General features: G+C 42.4%; 1 protein-coding gene across 1 annotated transcript in view; it reads left to right on the top strand.

The window, feature by feature from the left end:
- The window catches only part of ADAM12 (ADAM metallopeptidase domain 12), a gene marked incomplete at its 3' end in the record, with an annotated part of 173,837 nt that overhangs the window by 118,485 nt on the left and 37,566 nt on the right, over positions 1-17,786 (top strand). Inside the window, exons 8-11 of the mRNA XM_083866274.1 lie at positions 527-598; positions 2,175-2,344; positions 3,556-3,640; positions 8,345-8,493. Coding sequence (XP_083722400.1) covers positions 527-598; positions 2,175-2,344; positions 3,556-3,640; positions 8,345-8,493 — 476 coding nt within the window. The remainder of the gene's footprint in view (positions 1-526; positions 599-2,174; positions 2,345-3,555; positions 3,641-8,344; positions 8,494-17,786) is intronic.

Genomic DNA, 17,786 nt, shown 5'->3' with positions numbered 1-17,786 from the left:
ACTGCCATTCCCTGTGCCCCCAGTGGGGCTGTCAGTGCTTCTGAAGCAGTGCTTGGCCATCACATTCCGTGGAGCACGACTGCCTTCCTGATGGTTTGTAAAGGGAGCTTCAAAGTACCCAGCCCTGGCTGTAAAAATGTTCCAGTGAGCTGAATGGCAAAGATCTGAATCTTGGCTGGAATTATTTTGCTTTTTCTTTTTTTTTCTTCTTTGAACACTGCTCCTTAAGGAATTGCAATCACTCTTTGCAAGACTTGCCAAGAGAAGAACTTTCTCCCAAAACACCAGTCCTGAAAAGACCCCTGTGTAACACTTGGAGATTTTAAAATCTTTCCACGAGAACCAAATTCCTGTCCCACAGTCTGTGTTTCTTTTGGGGCAGACTGTGGTCCTGTGAATCCAGCAGGAGTCTGCTGGTGGATTTTGGCTGCACCCTAATTCCCACCCAAACATCCCTGATGTGCTGCCTCTTGGGGGGAAACTGTGACATTTGTGCTGCTGGTACATTGATCCTTTACATTCCAAGTTTCAGAGACAAGGCAAAGATGTGGACAAAATTAAGCAGAGGCTGATAGAAATTGCAAACTACGTTGATAAGGTAAGAATGTGAGGATTGTTTCCCTTTTCCCAACCTTACCACACTTTCTGGAGGATGCTGAAGGAGCTGACCCTGCAGCTTTCCTGGTATTCCAGTATTCCAGAGCAAAGCTTCTCTCCAACCAGGAAAAGCAAATTTAAACTTTAAATTCATTTGCCTTTTGATACACAAAGCCGTGAACTCTGCTCTTCTGTATATGGGATGTAAAGATTTATTCCTAAGAAAAAAGCCCAATTTAGTCCTGAGATTTTATTCACCAGGGAAGAGGGTGGGGATAATTATCTATGGAACAGCCTATAGAAAACAAGAGGATTAATTTGAAGAGAAATTCAGAGAACAAAGTCATTTGCAGCGACAAAGGAAGGCCCAGTTGTAAGGCCAACAAAACCCTGTGAAAACAGTTAATAAAATGTGTAAAACAGGGAAAATGGCAGAATTCAAGATAAGGAAGCAGAGTTCATGGCTGCTGAGTGGGAGCAATAAGAGAGAGAAATAACCTGAGGGTTTTTTTTGGTCTTGAAATAATTCCTTGACAGTAAACAATAAAGGCTAAGAGTCCTCTAGAGTGGTTTTTGAGCAAATTAGAGTTTATGTTTGTTGGGCTGTATGGCCAGAAAATATTAGGACTCTAGTAGTGAAATTACATCTGAGAGCATCTTAATTTATCTGAGAACTTATCAAGTGATACTTCAAGGGCAGTAGCTCAAGGAGAAGCGTTCCTGATTAAAAACAAGCTGCTGGAGACACCTCTACCTCATCCATAATTGTCTTGCTGACTTATTGCCAGAGGACAGGTGTTTATATGTTACCTGCTCAAAATTAATTTTGCATATTGTAATACATTTTTTGTTTCATGCCTAATTTATGCTCAGCAAATGCAGCGTTATGCAAATGACCGGAATGCACAGAAACAAGACAAAGATCTACTGGGTGTTTTCCTCAGCCTGTCAGGCAAATCTGGACTTGATCAATCCTTGACTCCTTCCACACATTACTCTCACATTAGAATTGTTGTCGTGGCTCTGCTGATGTTGCTCTGGCTCCCCTCTTGCAGCAAAAATGGCATTTGCTGATGGAGGAATAGATGAAATCACTTGGTTTTATTTGCTCTGTGCAAGACTTGATGGCCCTGGCCCATTTCCAGCTACTATTGTGAACCACAACCAGAGCCCAGACAGTTCCTCTCCCTCTGTAATTGGATCTGTGCAATCCAGAGTGGGGCAGCCCTGGGAGAATCATCTGCCATGGCCAGGGGTTCATTCAGAGCTGAGGGACATGGGCAGGCAGTTGCCAGGTTGGGTAGGACAAGGAGAAACAGGAAATCCCTGGATCTCTTGGAATGCCTTATGGGTACTGAGTTGGGTCAGAGCTGTTTCCTGGGAGTCTTGGTAATATTTTGTCTCAATCCTGTCAGGTGTTCTGCCCTGAAGAAAAAATTGGTTTAACCTCTAATGAAAGGTTCCTTAACCTTTCATAAAGAAAAGTGCATTATGCTTTTATTGAAACATTCTCATCTGAGTATTCTAGTCTGAAATATTTTTTGGACACATATTTCCTACTTTTCTCTTCTCCTCAGTTCTACAGATCACTCAATATCCGAGTGGCCCTGGTGGGAGTGGAAGTGTGGAATGACATGGATAAGTGCTCCATTTCCCAAGACCCTTTCACCAGCCTGCATGAGTTTCTGGACTGGAGAAAGCTCAAACTCCTACCTCGGAAAGCCCATGACAATGCACAGCTGATCAGGTAGGTTTGACTCTGGGTTTGATACCTGCCAGGATTTGGGGGATTTGGGGGATTTCAGGATAGCTGTACTGAGTCCTTCCCCAGCTGCCAAGCTGCTGGAAGGAACATCTGTGCTCCTGAGGGTTTGCCTTTCCCCTCTGCAAACATCAAACCCAAAATACTCTGCAGGGCCCTTCAGCAGATGCTCCAGATGAGTTTCCTTTCCCAGCTCTGGTCCTCAAAGCCTGTCCTGGGTATAACTCGTGTAGAGAGTGGGTTGTACTCACCTGCTGCATACTCAGGGTATAAATTTACAACCAGTTTAATCTGGTCTCAGTCTAAACTGTCACTGGAAAAGCCAGTCCTGCTCTGTCCTTAATGTGAAGCCTATTTCTTAACGAAAAGACCTCAGTATGCTTTAAAATGCTGTCTAATTTAGACAATTCATTTGCGATTTAAAAATTAAATCAAAAATGTATTTTACCCTGCTGCTTTTTCTTGGAATAAAGTAGCTGAGTAAAGGTCCCTGTCAACACAAACCAGTCTGTGATTCTGTGAAAGTAAAAGCAGTCTTTAAAAAAAGGTAAGAGGAACACCTCTTTCTTGAATAGGTATTATTTTGATCAATTGACTATTCTTTATACTGAGCAGATAAACACACCTGATGTCTCAGTAATTAAAAGGAGTTATTTACTTCTTCCATTACCTGAATAAGAATAAATTGAGCCTTTCCAAACTGTCCCTCCTGAGATATTTGATTGCTCTATATGTATAATAACACCTTGTTTGAAATTATTACATTCAAGGCTGTGCATCATCACAAGTAGCACATAAACTTCCCCTTGCATTACAATAACCCTTCTTTGAGTTAGAGACATTATTTTTATGCCTGTTCCCAACTTCAGTCAGCAGAAACAAAGAAAGGGAAGAAGGGTCCTGTTGCAGCAGTAAAAAGTAAAAACAAAGGAGGTGATACAGTGGGGATGATCCAATGGGGTGGTCCAATGGGGGTGATCCAATGGGGGTGATCCAATGGATGTTCCAGGAGCTGGGACACTGGGGTTCAGTTCAGCTGCGTCAGCACAGCCCATCTGGGCTTTCCATTGCTTTCGGCCTGCAAATGTGAGGAGCAGGAGTGGGGTCTTTGTTGGAGCTTGGCAGAAGCACAAAACTGGAAAGGACAGGGAGATGTCTTGGCTCTGACTGGTGACTCTGTGTCTCCTCTCCTGCAGCGGGGTGTACTTCCAGGGGACAACCATTGGCATGGCTCCCATCATGAGCATGTGCACGGCAGAGCAGTCTGGAGGGGTCGTCATGGTAAGTGGGGCAAGCCCAGCACTCAGACTGGGGTGACACCACCTCAGGTTCTGCAGCCCTGCCTCCTGAACCACAACATCAGCCCCCATTTGTCCCATTTTCCGTCTCCCTGTTGTTTATATCCCCATTCAGATTGCTTGTAAATTATAGTTTCCATAGTGAAAAAGCCCAAAATATTGCATTAAAATATAGCAGGGCCTCTTTTCAAGGAGTTTATACCTCTAATTGTTATTGCACCAGGTGCTGAGGTGCTGTGAAGGAAGAGAACCAGAAGATGTATTTGTTATACACTTGGGTATTCTTGTGTTACAGGCAGCAGCAGCCTATCCTGAATCTTTTATTATATTGATTTTATTCTGTATTTATAGAGTTTCCTGTGTTAGGCCTTATTTTCCATCTTTGCAGCAGTGGTTTTATTGCATTGCCAGACAGCGAGAACAAACAATGGCAGCATTTATTCCACCTGAGTCTCTCCCAGGGTATTTCTGTTGTTGTTAGATGCAAGACATGGTGAACACACAAGCAAACATCTTGTCCAATTTCTGGAAAGGGTTCTGATGTATTTTATTTCTGGTTTTTTGGGTTTTTTTTGGTTTTTTAGATTCCAATTTTACAGTGTTTTGTGCTAAGACAGAGGGAAGAAGCTTTAAAACAAAACACTTAATTTGGGAAAAGTTGTGTCAAAGTTGGAGAAAAGAGGAAGGTTTCAGGCTCTTGGTAGCTTGAGAAGCTGAGTCTGTAACTGGTGTCTGTAACAATTATTCACTGGGTACCTTGGGGAGAGGTACAAAAGAAAAAGAAGGAAAAAAATTAAGAAAGAGCTGTAGGAGTCTCCCAGTGCACCCCCAAAGGCACAGATGAGGCAGACAGCCCCATTTCAGCCATTTGACTCTCAGCCCTGCAGTCACTGCTTTGGCTTTATCTGCAGCCAGAGATGCCCTTAATGATGACTTTTTTGTTCTTTTAATCTTTAGCATAAGATTTAAAATACTCCACAGTGTAATTTACTGCCAAGTCAGTTCCCTTCGCTCTGGAAACTGTCATTTTAAAGAGAAATAATTACAAATAGTTCATTCCAGTAACAAGAAAACAAGAATCAGCATTTCTTTAGAACATTCTCATCAAAAGGGGACTGATTTATATGTCCAGGAGAAACCCAGGGTCTGTGGATGGATCCTGGCCCAGGCTGAAGCTTCTGTCAGTGAGTTTAAGCTTTCGAGGTGCAAATTAACTTGAAACTTGAACTGAATAACCAGAAATGTTCTCCAGCTCTTTAAGCAAATCCTCAAAGAGGAGCCAAATCCAAACGAAGCAAACACTCACCCCAAAACCCAAAAGTGCAGCTGCCCAACCATCCCCTGAGTTAGCAAAGGCTGATGCAGGCATAGACAAAACATATTTATAAATAGTGGTACCAGTACCCTGGTCCAGCTGCCCAGGGAAGAAGTGGAGTCCCCACTTATGGAGGGATTTAAAATCCATGTGGCACTTGGGGACATGGGGCAGTGGTGGCCTTGGCAGTGCTGGGGAATGGTTGGACTCCAAGATCTTAAAGGTCTTTTCCAACCTAAAAGATTCTGTGATTCTATGAAAGAATGAATCACTCTTAGCCTGAGAAGGTGAGGGGCTCAGGTGTCCCAATACTGCACAAATGAACATTTGGCCAACCTCATAATTCAGCCAATTTCTCACCCATCCCACCCCCAGCACCCAACACCAAAAGCTCCCACACTCTAAAACCTGTTCTGGAAGAAAGGACAATGAGAGACTGCGTCAGAAATGACATTTGAATACAAAATCTGGAGTGACTCTTGTCTGATGTGATTTTCCTGGTTCTTTTTGCAGTTAGTCAGCTCTCTCTATGATCTAAATTCCTCTGTCATGCCTCCCTGGGAACCTGCCTGTCTCTTTTCCATAGGGCTGAGCCTCTCAGTGGGTGACACCCTGTCTCCCATTAATTTTCAGAGGAACTCAAAGCAGGAAGAGCAGCCATGTGAGTGTGAGAAGCTTTAACAAGACTTTTATCATTTCATTTTCCTGTGAAGTTTCTGTAGTATCATAGAAAAACCAAAGAGAAGTTGACATTAAAGCAGGTCTTTGACGTGATTCAGTCTTCATTCTTCTGTTTCCAAAGGTTGCCCACTGAATTCATGGATTTAAAAGTAAAATATTTCTGAGGGGAGGAAAATGACTTTTTATCTGGGCAGATAGGGCAAGGGAGAAGGGTTTTAAACTTACAGAGGAGAGATTTAGATTGGACATTAGGAAGGAATTGTTCCCTGTGAAGGTGGGCAGGCCCTGGGCAGGGGTTTCCAGAGAAGCTGTGGCTGCCCCTGGATCCCTGGAAGTGTCCAGGGCCAGGCTGGACAGGACTTGGAGCAACCTGAGATAGTGAAAGGTGGGACTGGATGATTTTTGAGGTTCCTCCCAACCCAAACCATTCTGTGACTCTATGAACCAAGTGACCACATGCTGAAAGTACCAGGAGCAGGACATTTTCCTGTTGGAGCTGTAGGTGACAGTATTTAATTATTAGGATTTGATTTAGATCCCAGTGGAAGGAAGCAGAATTCAGCTGAAAGCAGCTGCATGTTTTGTGCAACAGCTTATAATGTCTGAACAGTAGATGGTTGCTTATTCAGTGGTTGTGAAATGTGTTGGGTAATGACTTTTACTGCTCAAGTTAACTTTGAAAGACCCTGGTGGAATAAATCAAAGTCACATTGCTATTCATTTCTTTAGTCCTTGTGATACTTAAACGGGCTCAGTATCAAATGGAACATGTCACTGTTTGTTTTGATAATCTTCATTTATGCTGTCTTCAAATAACCTCTTTTGCTGAGGCATCACATTCCTCCTTTTAAAAACCCTCTCCAGAAGCTGATAAAATTGCATTCCAAGTGGATCTGAGCAAGTAATGAGAACTGCATGGGTTGGAATAATTGTTTGCCTATTCAAGTCCCAAATTACATTTCACATCATTTATTGCTCCACTTCTGGAGTGGACTGTGTGAATCCTTGGTTTTAGTTTTAGTTGACAGCTTCAGAATATTCAGAAAAATATAATCACCACTCAGTAAGTGGAGGAGATACTGGGGAAATAAAGAATGTCTGAGCTCAATTTGCTGTGTGTCTGTGTAGCTCAGTGAGGAGTTTCTGTCCTGACCAGATAGCCCAAATTTCAAGGCATCGTCCTATGAGTCAGTGGTAAATTATATGGAATTATTTTGCTGTTTTCTTAATCTTCAGCCCTGCTTTTTTTCCCATTTGAGTGAGAGTTTGTGCTCTTTTTATGACCTCAGGTTCAATTACACTGAATTCTCTAACTATTCCATCAATTACTGTGTGCACAACGATAAATCCATCTGTATCAGACCAGGATCTAAATAAGATATCTCATTGTGTAGTTGTGCAGGACAAACTGCACACAAACTGACTGTCACGAGATTTTTATATAAAGATTTTTAAACTGAGGGAAAAAAAATTAAAAAGAGACATTTTGTGAAAAGGTAAAATTCTTCTGAGCTGATTCCAGTTGCAGAAGGAGCAGTTTGGTGTGTTCAGAATGACTGTATTCTCTTCTTGATTTTGTTTGCTGTGTGAGAAATGATTTACTAAAAAGTATTAGCCCAGACAGATGAAAGAAGAAACTGTTACATCTACCCCAAGTCATTTATTAAGGCCTCCATTAGTACATAGATAATGCTTTAGACAGTTTTACCTTTCACATCTTTTTAGTCTGGAGTTTGGCTTAGATGATGCTGAAGGAGTTATTTAAAGTGAATATATTCATGCACGCTTCTGGAGCAGGCAGCTGTACACAGTAATTCCATTTACTGACTGATAAATGGTAGATCATGCATTTATATTACATGTTTATGCCTTCAGGGAAGGCTTTCTTACAAGTGTAGTGGATTTTTTTTTCCCTCAAGGAAAATGATCAGTGTGGAAAAGTCTCTTATTTGTGTAAAGCATCATTCTGATCAGCAGCCTGTAATCAAATAATGCAATGAATTTCTCAGAAATGATTGTCCCAAAAATCAGATTAATGTTAAAATTTCAAACTGACACTTTCAACATTTAGAGTATTCACAAGTTTTATAAGAGGCCGTGGAAGATGTTGGCTTGCTTTGGCCTTTCATTTTAAAAAGGAAATTTTTAAAGGTTCTTGCCTTTTCTTACAAGGTCTGTGAAATCTTGGACATACTGATATAAAAGAAACAGTCTGAAGCAAATTAAATACACTGAGTGAAATCCCTTGCTGCATTTTTAATTTGCCTCCTCACAGGAAGGATCTTCTCACTTCTCCCTCATCACACTCATCCTCACCCATAAATTATTGCCCTTTTTAACACTCCATGTCTGGTGACCTCTTTCTGCCACTGCTGGGACTGGGGAGTTTGGGAGATTTGCTGAAGAGCAGAATTTTAAGCCCCAATAAAGAGATGTTCACAGCTGCTCCATGGTTTCAAATATCTAATGGGGAAACTGGGTGGCCAGAAAGGCTGTCCTGGAATTCCCACTCTGCCCTATACATGGATGAATTTAAAATTGAGTTTATTTAACAACAGAGTAACTTCAGCTGCTGAACTTATAAAACATTTGAAAGGACAGGGACTAGCACCTCAGAGGGGGAATGTGTGCCTTGAGTTGGGTTTAGATGCTGAATTGACTGGCTCTCCTGTGGATTTTTTTCTTTTGAAGGATCACTCAGAAAACCCTCTGGGTGCAGCAGTGACACTGGCTCATGAGCTGGGGCACAATTTTGGGATGAATCACGACACACTGGAGAGGGGCTGCAACTGCAAAGCATCCACTGATAAAGGGGGCTGCATCATGAACCCCTCCACTGGGTAAGTGCCAGCCTGAGACTGGCAAGGTTCACGAGATACAGCTACACTGGGACATCTGAGGTTTCATTTTGTGCCTCAGGAACACTCAAAGGTTAAAAAAAAAAAAAAAAAAAAAAAAAAAAAAAAAAAGAATTTTCAACTCCTGTTGAATCTTGTTGCAGTTATCCTCCTCACCCTGAAAAAAATTAAATGTTATTAGAGCACAAGTACTAATGCACCTTTCTATTTCCAGGTTAGCAATGTGAGAGACAAAAGTGCTGTAAAGCAACTGGTTAATTTAAAAAAACCCAATCCAGAACCAAACAAACTGTGTTGCAAGTGTTAAATCAGAATTTCATCTTCTCTCACCTTGCCAGTTGAACATCAGCCACAATAGGAGATGAGCCAAGACTGAGATGAGTGTGTAGGAAATCCAGTAATGCAGGAAATGCACTCTTAGACTCCCTGCAAACTCTTTGTCTTGTGCAGAGCAGGTTTTTAGTTCTGCACAAACTTCTGTTGTAAGTGTGGCGCAATTTCAGCATGTGAGAAAATGAAATCTGCGAGGCTGACAGGATGAAGGCTGTTCTGTGTCCAGAGGGAGATCTTCCAAGAAAAAGAGATCAGAAATGTGGGAAATAAAACCCAGTGAAGCTGTGGTCACTGCTGTGAGTGCAGGGCCAGGAGCTGGACTCTGATCCTGGTGAGTCCCTTCCAGCTCAGGATATTCCCTGATTCCCTGTCAGCACTGAGGGGTGGCAGAGGCACAGTGCCAAGGGACACTGAGATTTCAGGCACCCTGGGCACAGTGAGCTGTCACTGCTTGCAGAGATGTATTCGAAATTCCTGCTGGCACTGGAGGAGCTGAGGAATGAATTCTCCATGTCCATGTTCAGAGTAGGACTGGAAGGATTAAATTGAAGTGAGATTTGCCAAAGCTCTCTGATGGTAATTCTGGGCCAGATGCAGGAATTAGGCTGCCTGTGACTGGAATCCAATCAGAACCAGTGAGGCAAACACCTGCCAGCAGTGGAGGTACAGCTGGATGTGCCTTAGGACAAGAGGATGGTCTGGATGTTCTCCGATGTTCTTCCAGCTCCAGCACTCACTCTGTGTGCCTAAAGTTCATCTGTTGCTTAAAAACCTCTTCTGGGAATTGTGAGCATCTCTCCCTCGGCCTTGTCCAAGACTGCAAGTTTCTGGGAAAGAAGGGGAGCAATGTGGGAGAGGCCAGGGAGTGTTGGGCAGGGTTGTTCCCTGCTGGTCAGCCCAACAGCAGCCTTGGAATTCCTTCAAAGGCAAAACTGTCACCCTCCATCAGGGCAGAAATCAGCACTGTGGCCAGAGGCCAAGCACAGCAAGTAGAGAGACAAACACAAGAGTTGTGAGAGTGGAGGAGGATGAGAGGGATTTCTGCAGTGTGGAAAAGAAAAAGAACTCAGCTCTTTGGAGACAGTAGGTGGTAATTATCCCCATGGAATTGCATCCTGCACAGGTCAGGGCTCTGTGCACACTGTGAGGACAGAGTGAAGGGGAGAGGCTCTGAGCTGAGGTGATGGTGAGCCCTGGGCAGGCAGGGCTGGGCTCTGAGCTCCTGAAGGAAGCATTCCAGCTTCTGTCAGCTCAGCTGAGTTACTGGTTCTGCATCCAGCTGCTCCACTTTGGGATAAACACAGGGATGCTCTCAGGACAGAAATTTCTGGACACTTTCTGAGAGGTCACTCATCTGGTGAGAGGGACATTAAACAGCTCCTTCCTCATTCTTCCTTTGGGTGTGTCAGATCCTGTACTGGTGCTGGATGTGCCAGTCCAGACACTGGACTGGATCAGGGCAAGGTCAGAGCAAGGCTGTGCCCACTCAGTGCTCCTCAGGAAATGAGGAATTGGATGTTTCATTCCTCATCCCTTGGGGACAGCTCCAAGCAGCTCAGCTCTCCCTTTGGGGTTTGTGTAGCACCTTCCTTGAAGGCTCTGCCCACCCCCAGCACCCCAAAAGTTTGGGCGGGGGGAGCCAGCTCAGTCTTGTAATGCCCTCTTTGGATTTTCAGCAAGCTCTGCATTCAGCTTGTGCCTGAGGAGGAGCTGTGGCCTTCACAGCCCTGAGCAGGCTGAATGTTTGCTCTGGTTATTGATTTAGAAATGGGAACTTTGGGTTTATAGCCTTAGGCTTTATCTTGACACTGTGCTGTCAGTCTGTGAGATAAATCTTCCTGGGGAACACTTCATGCCTTGAGCCAAGCTGCATCTCACCAATTTCAAATTAACACTTTGAATATTTAATTACCCAATGTGTCTCACCAATAGCAAGACTCCCTTGAGCACCATTATTGAAAGAACACTGAAAAGTTTTCCTCTCTGGAAGTGCTTGTCTGTTAAGGGAGGGCCAAATTAATGTTCCTTACTCAAATGCACTCTGGAAACAGCCAAAAAAATCAAAACTAAGAGCGTCCCATGTCCATTTAGAGAGACAGCCTGCTCTCAGTGTACTCACTGCACTGACTCTGTGCTTTTCTAGTTGGTTTAAGGTAGATTTAATGAGTGGAATTAAAAAAAAAAAATCCAGCTGAAATTAATGTAAAAAGCACTGAGAAGTCCTTATCTGATGTCCACAAAAATAGGAAATATCTCAATTATACCAGAAAGGCCTCTGTGAATTTAACTTTGGAGTCAGTGGCATGGTCATGCACAAAAGGGAATGTTTTAGGGCTGTTGACTTAAAAGGGATTTCATCAATTATTGTAATTTCTTTAAGTTCTTCTGTTTCAGTCTTTGAAGAGGTCTTGGAAATTATGTCTTGGTGGGAAAAAACCTCCAGGGATCAGGGTGGAATTTAAACTCTGTTGGATCTATTCTTTAATCAGCTTCCTATAGTTTTTATTCTTAAAAGATACCAGCAAGATGAGCACCAGTTGTGTGTGAGCTACAAATGTCTAAAGACCTACTACTTTAACAAAATGTATTTTTTATAACATGAAATCAAGCACAAAACCCCACAAATTTGTGTCAATACAGGACTTTTAGAGATTCAAATATCTGCTCTGAAAATCACATAAATCCTTCTGTAGAAATGGGGGTGGTTCCTATGAAAATACTCTCAATAAGGAATGTTTAGTACCAAAATTAGTATTCAGTACTATGGAATATTAATATTTAAATATATTTAATAGTGATACTAACCATATCAGTAAGGGATATTTAATACACGTTGTCCTCTTTTTTATCAGTTGTAATGATATTCCTCTAGTTTTTAAAATTGTCTTGTACAAGGACTGTTGCAAGTGAAAAAGAGGGAATGTTAGAGAGATTTGTGAATCTTTTTGCTGAGATCTCATTATGTGGAAACGAAGGGACTGGGCTGAGCCACTGAGGCCTCTTCAGTGTCCCACTTGTTTTCCAAATATCTCCCTAAAGTGTCACCTCTTAGGAGTGAAAATATTCCTCCTGCCAGGGAGATAAATACCAAAGAGTTCTGGTGCTGCCTCAGGCATTGGGCTGGATTTATACCCCTGAAAATGTGAGCAGAATTTAGCACTGCAGAGCAAAATGCTGCCAATTAGCAGCACTTGTTTATTTAATAATTTTGGAAATGTACTTTTTATATGTACTTCTTCACCAGAATTGAGCACAGGGACCTCCATGGGGTTTGAAGCCCACTAAGAAATCGAAATATTGAGTTCAGATATGTTTGAGATTTTTTTTTTTTGCCAGCCTTAAGGGAAGCAAAATTTTGATAGTTAATGTTCTCCCCTCTCTCTGTAAACTCAAGGGTTGAACCTCCCCTCAGCCACTTCCCTGTGTCCTTGAGAGCTGTGCTGTTGTAGCTTCCATGCAGGTGGTCCACACAGGGAAATTGTCTGCAGGGAAGTCAACACCTGGAAAGTTGTTCTTCCTTCCCTCTTACAGGGAATGCTCCTTGATGCCTTTCCTGGAAAGGTGGAAAATTTCTTTTTCCTAGGTGAGGTTAATGAGAGGAGGAATCCTCCAAGGATGGGCAGTTTCACCAGGCCTGTTCACATCCTGATCCTGATGCCTTGGGAAGGCTGAGCTGAAACTGAGACTGGACAGAGCTGGAGAATAAAGTAGATATTTATTAAAAGGCCTTTAAGGATACACCTTGGGCAGGACAGGGCCTGGCCAGGGCTACACCCAAGGTGGACCCAAAATAGTCACTAAATGGATGACCAGGAGGTCTCACAGTTTTTTTCCATTTTGGTTCATTTGCATATTGGGGTTTAATTGTCCAATTACAGCTTCAGATTATGAGGTCTCATCCTTTTTGTTTTCTCCCTTCAGTCCACCATTGTTTGTGCTTTTGAGCTTGAAAACTTGTACCAGTTGTCCTTGGAGTGCAGCAGAAAAAGGATTTGTTTTGCCTCCCTATTCTGTGCAGAGCTGAGTGACACTGACTGTGAGCTCAGAACTGCATCCCTGGGCAGCACAGAACCTGAAATACAAGAAAGCTCAAGCTTAAGGCATCAATCCTACAGTAGTTTTTTCCTTTTGGGATGCCCATACCTGCAACAAAAAAATCCTCTTTCACTGGCCCCTGGTGGAAGTGTTTCCTCTTCCCAGGTTCATCTCTTGTTCTGGGATCATCCCAGCCAGGGATAATGGAAACAGCTCCCAGGACAGAGCCCTTTGTTCCATTTCTCTTTGCCTTCCCACAGACACAAGCTGGTGGAATAAGGGGAAAGAGCTGCTTTGTGGTGTTCTCCTCCAATCCCCTTTGCACCTGGATATGGGAATGGTGCAGATTTTTCTCAGGTCTGTCCTACTGCCCTTTCCCCCATTGCTCTCTCTGTACATTTTTTATGAGATGGAACACCTCACATTGATCTGGAAGATTCTCCTCAAAGCCCACAATGGATAAAATATTAAATAAATGCAAAACAATTTAAAACACTCAGGAAAATATAAATGCTGTATGGGCTATAGATTTAAGACATTTAATGAGTGGTAAATATTCAAGAAGTGGACAATCTGGCGTGCGGGAGAGCATGGCTATTGGTATTTGCTTAACAAACTTCTGAATGAAAGAACGTCTCTTGGGAAACTTTATTTTAATCTAGGCCCCCAGTAGACCTAGCTGTCCTCTTTTCCAGGAGTGCCAAGGCATATTCTGATTTAGATCCCTTGATGACACACAGGAAGGTCTGATCAGGCACAGGAAGGAGGAAATAGCTTCTTTAGGATACTTCCCCACATAATAACTCCCCTTTGTCTTCTTCCTTCTGTGTGGTGCTCCTTTTGAAAAGTCAAGAATGAATTGAACCCCTCTCTCTGCCTGCCTTTTTCCCCCCTGTTCTTATCTTGGATTTCGTGTTCCCATCTCCAATTTTCACAGCTAGAATTTAAAGTCACTCTGTGTTTCTCTCTCACACAGATTTTAAATTGAATTTACTCAGATAAATATGACTGTAAGAGTTACAGGGAAGTGGGACCTGGGCTGTGACACTGCTGGTGGAAATTCCTGGTTCGTGCAGTGATGACCATGAGTGGGAAAAAAAAGGAGAAATGAGATCAATTTAACCTCTCAGCTATAGATTATTATGTTAGAGGGTTTTTATGGAATGGTGCCTCACGGGGAAAAAAGGAACAGCTAATTTTGAGTAATTGCTTTTCAGTACACAATTTCACTTTAATTATTGAGTTTTTGGAGGCAGGGTCTGGGGGAGGAGACCAATTAGGAACGCAGACAGCACACAGAGTAGAAATCATAAAAAAATATGGGTTCATTCACTGTTGTAATTTGGAGAAGACATTTTTCTAACCAGTCCCAAAAAAACCCCACACTGTTATCAGTAAATTTTTAAGTAAAATTAAAACCTTTGTGTTAGAATTAAAGCAGAGAGGCAATGGGAAGCTGCCTATTTGTGAATGAGAGCAAAGGTGATCTGTTCAGACTCAGCTGAGTGGTAGTCCCAAATTAAACTAATGACTTGAATCAAGCACTGCTGAGGAGAAATGGGGGGAAGTTAACCATGGGAAGGACCATCAGGTGGGCTTCTTCCAGCTACCACTGAAAAAGAGCCTCAGCACTTACTGGGTTTTAATTCCCTCCAGGAGCAATTAGATATTCTGCACTGAACACTGAGTACATCAGTAGTAATTAAGGTGAGATAAAATATTTAAGTGGGAACAGAGTGATTTTTTTGCTGAGCAGTAGTACCAGATGTCTGTGAGGAGCTCAAAGTGGCACCAAGAGTTACACAGGAGCTGTAGCAAATGTGAATGTTCCTGTTTGCCTCCCTGGGGATGAGCTGGTCCGTGGATCTGTTGTAGAAGTGGTCCAAGCATCCCAGGATGAGCTTAGGAAATGTTTGTTCCCCACAGGCCAATTCCCCAGATTTTCTTGAAAGGGAGCTCTGCTGCAAGTGAGGATCGGTTCATTTGATGCTTTGCTTTCATGTGTTATCTTCAGTGGCCAAGGAAGGGTGCATCACTCTTTATTTTGTGCTTTTTTATAACTAAACACCCATTTCTGCTGGCAAGGAAAATCTGATTTTATTGGCTCTATTGACAGCCTCTGTGATAGCAAATACATTATCAGAGACATCTAAAATAGCTGTTTATTTGTTTTCTCTTCCTGCCCTCATTCCTATTTCATGCTTGTTCCATACTCTGGAAGGTCTTGCTGATTTTCCTGGTGTAAGGGCTCTGATTCCAGCTCAGACTTGGAAGATTCCTCTGGAGTTTGTGCTCAGTAGAAGGGCAGGGCTGGCAGAAGCTTTGGCATTCACGTGCAGCTGTTATTGCAGGAGTCCAGCATCAGAATAATCTCTCTTCCCCAAACTCCTGGTATCCAAGGATCTGAATATTCCCCAGACTTCTGGGGTCCAGGGATCTGGATCTTCCCCAAACTCCTGGAGTCCAACATCTGGAATATTTCCCCGAGCCACTGAGGTGACACAGCCTGGATTAGTGAGCATTCCTTAATTAAGTGTCCAGTCACAGGTGTGTGAATTCTGTCTGTATACAGAGTCTCTGTCCAAAACCATCTGATATTTCTGGTGCAAATACAGGTTTGGGAAGAGAAATTGTGCACCCAAACCCCAACCAGGTTTGCTCCTGTAGTAGTAGGGTAAAAAATCTGGCCTGTCATTTCTTCTACTTGCAGCTAACAGGTAATCTGTGAGTTCCCACATGAAGCTGTGTTGAGAATGAGAAGTTTCTTTAACACAACAATCTGTCCTGAGGGTGAAAAATAAATACACCTGTAATAACAAGAGATTTGTCCCATGAGAGTCAATAAAGAAAATATGTAAACAATCCAAGAATAGATAGATTTGATAGACAAGTAAAATATCTTTTACTAACCAGTAGAATAATTAACAAGAAAGCTGTTAACTAATTAGAAGTTTATAAAAACTGTATAAAAGACAGCATGGGGCCATAATGAAGGGAAGCCTTCTGAACTTTTATGGTGTCACTCTATGTTGTGACTGTCCCAATGTGCTCCTGCTGCTTCCACCTCTGGTGCACTGGAGCAGCATTTTTTGGGAGTGAAAATCCAGGTGATGGGAGGCACTCAAATGAAAAGCAAGATTTGTGGAGACAGGAGGATGTGTATTAATAAGGATTCCTCAGGGATCTGCCTGGCTGTCCAGGAGTGCAGCTCTGCTGGTGGAAATGGGGTGGATGAACAGCAGGGCTGGGTCAGGCTTGGGGGGATTCAGCAGCTCCTTCACTCCTTCCCCAGGGCAGTGTCTGGGGGAGCAACACCCCATAATTAAAGTGTTCCACAGTCCTTTGGTGGTGCTGAAGGTCTCTGCTTCCCTGTGGATGCCTCATTACCATTAATGAGGTTTTAGGGCTGCACATCAAAAGCAGGCCAGTGGCAGCAATGCCGATTTTACACTGCACAAGTGAATATTTGCATCTTACAGGGTGGCTGAAGGCTCCTGGAGGGCTGCTGGGCTCAGTGGGTTTGGGTCTTAAAGGGTTTTCTGAGGAGCCTTCTTATTTTGTCATCTGCTTTTGTTTGATTTGTGAACTGCCACGGGAAAAAAAGATTTATTTAACTACTTTATAAACACGTAGTTAAATAAATAAAGCATAGTGAAAATCTCTTCAAGACAAATTGGGAAAGTACTAATCACTTGTGCCATTTGTTGTCTTAAGTATTAGCTTCAATCACTTTTCTCCTTTTTGAAAAATGATCTCAAGGAAGCAGAACATGAGGTCACCCTCATTTTGGTCATTCAAAGGTTGAACTGGAGATCTCCAGATGTGAAAATGCACACCTTCCAGAGATTTCCAGCACACTGCTCCAGAACACAGCCAGGTATGCCATGAAAACAGCATCAGCTTGAAGGGAAAAACCCTTTTTCCAGCACCTCTCCAGAGCTAAATAAATAAATAAATAAAAATTTTTAAAAAGCTTGAAAAAAGACAAAAGGTCAGGGTGAAAGGGGAAAGAAAGCAGAAATAGTGTGGGAAAGGACACTTTAGTTTACTGAGTGGTTCTTTTTTTTTTTCTTGTAGATGTCTTGCAGCATCTTGTAGCTGCAGAGCTCTTAAATGTTAGATAATCAAACCATTAGTAGTTAGCACAGAATTTCCTGACCCCTCTCAGTTGGTTTTCAGCTGTTCAGACCTCACTTTGCATTTTTCAGTCTGGCAGCTTAGAGCCATTAAACTCTGGAGTCAGCAGAACTATCTGGAATTACCTCTGTTACAATTTGAGGAAAATGAAATTATCTTTCAGATGTAAACAGTTTCTAATTAAACTCTGAAGCTGTTTATGTTTCCAAACCAGTCTGAGCTGAGCTCGGCACAAAGACAGACTTCTTTGTTGTCTTTTTCTTTTTTTAATAAAGTTGATATACTGATGTAATAAATTACTTGTGACAGAGCTAGGTCTGTTGTGCCAGCAGTGCAACTGCTTTAAAAAAAAAAAAAAATTACAAAAAACCTTAAGCAACATATCCCTCTGCCCCAGTAATTTAGCACATTGCATTCTGGTCCTTCCTTTAGTAGGAAACAGCCACAAGATTACAGAATAGATTTATGTCAGTCTTTCCCTTCACTCCAAGTAGCCCCACATCTGCAGTGCATTTGGCCTCCTTTTTTTGTTAATAATTTCCATGCCTGGCAGAGATATTTAATTTTTGTGATAAATAAGAGCTGTGTTGAAGAATTAGTAGCATTGGTTGAAATCCATTTAATTTTTCCCAGTGCTTTGCAGGAGTGGGTCATGTTAACAATTAGCACACAGAACTATGGGGACAAAAAAAAAAAAAGATAATTGCTTTTTATTTCATTTAGTTTTGCCCATTTCAGTAGATGTGCTGTTAGAAGGGGAAAATATTTGG

The sequence above is a fragment of the Zosterops lateralis genome (genome assembly GCF_965231275.1).
Source record: "Zosterops lateralis genome assembly, chromosome: 8".
Taxonomy (NCBI): Eukaryota; Metazoa; Chordata; class Aves; order Passeriformes; family Zosteropidae; genus Zosterops; species Zosterops lateralis.
The sequence above is the reverse complement of the archived record's forward strand: the minus strand, read 5'-3'. Positions and strand labels throughout refer to the sequence as shown.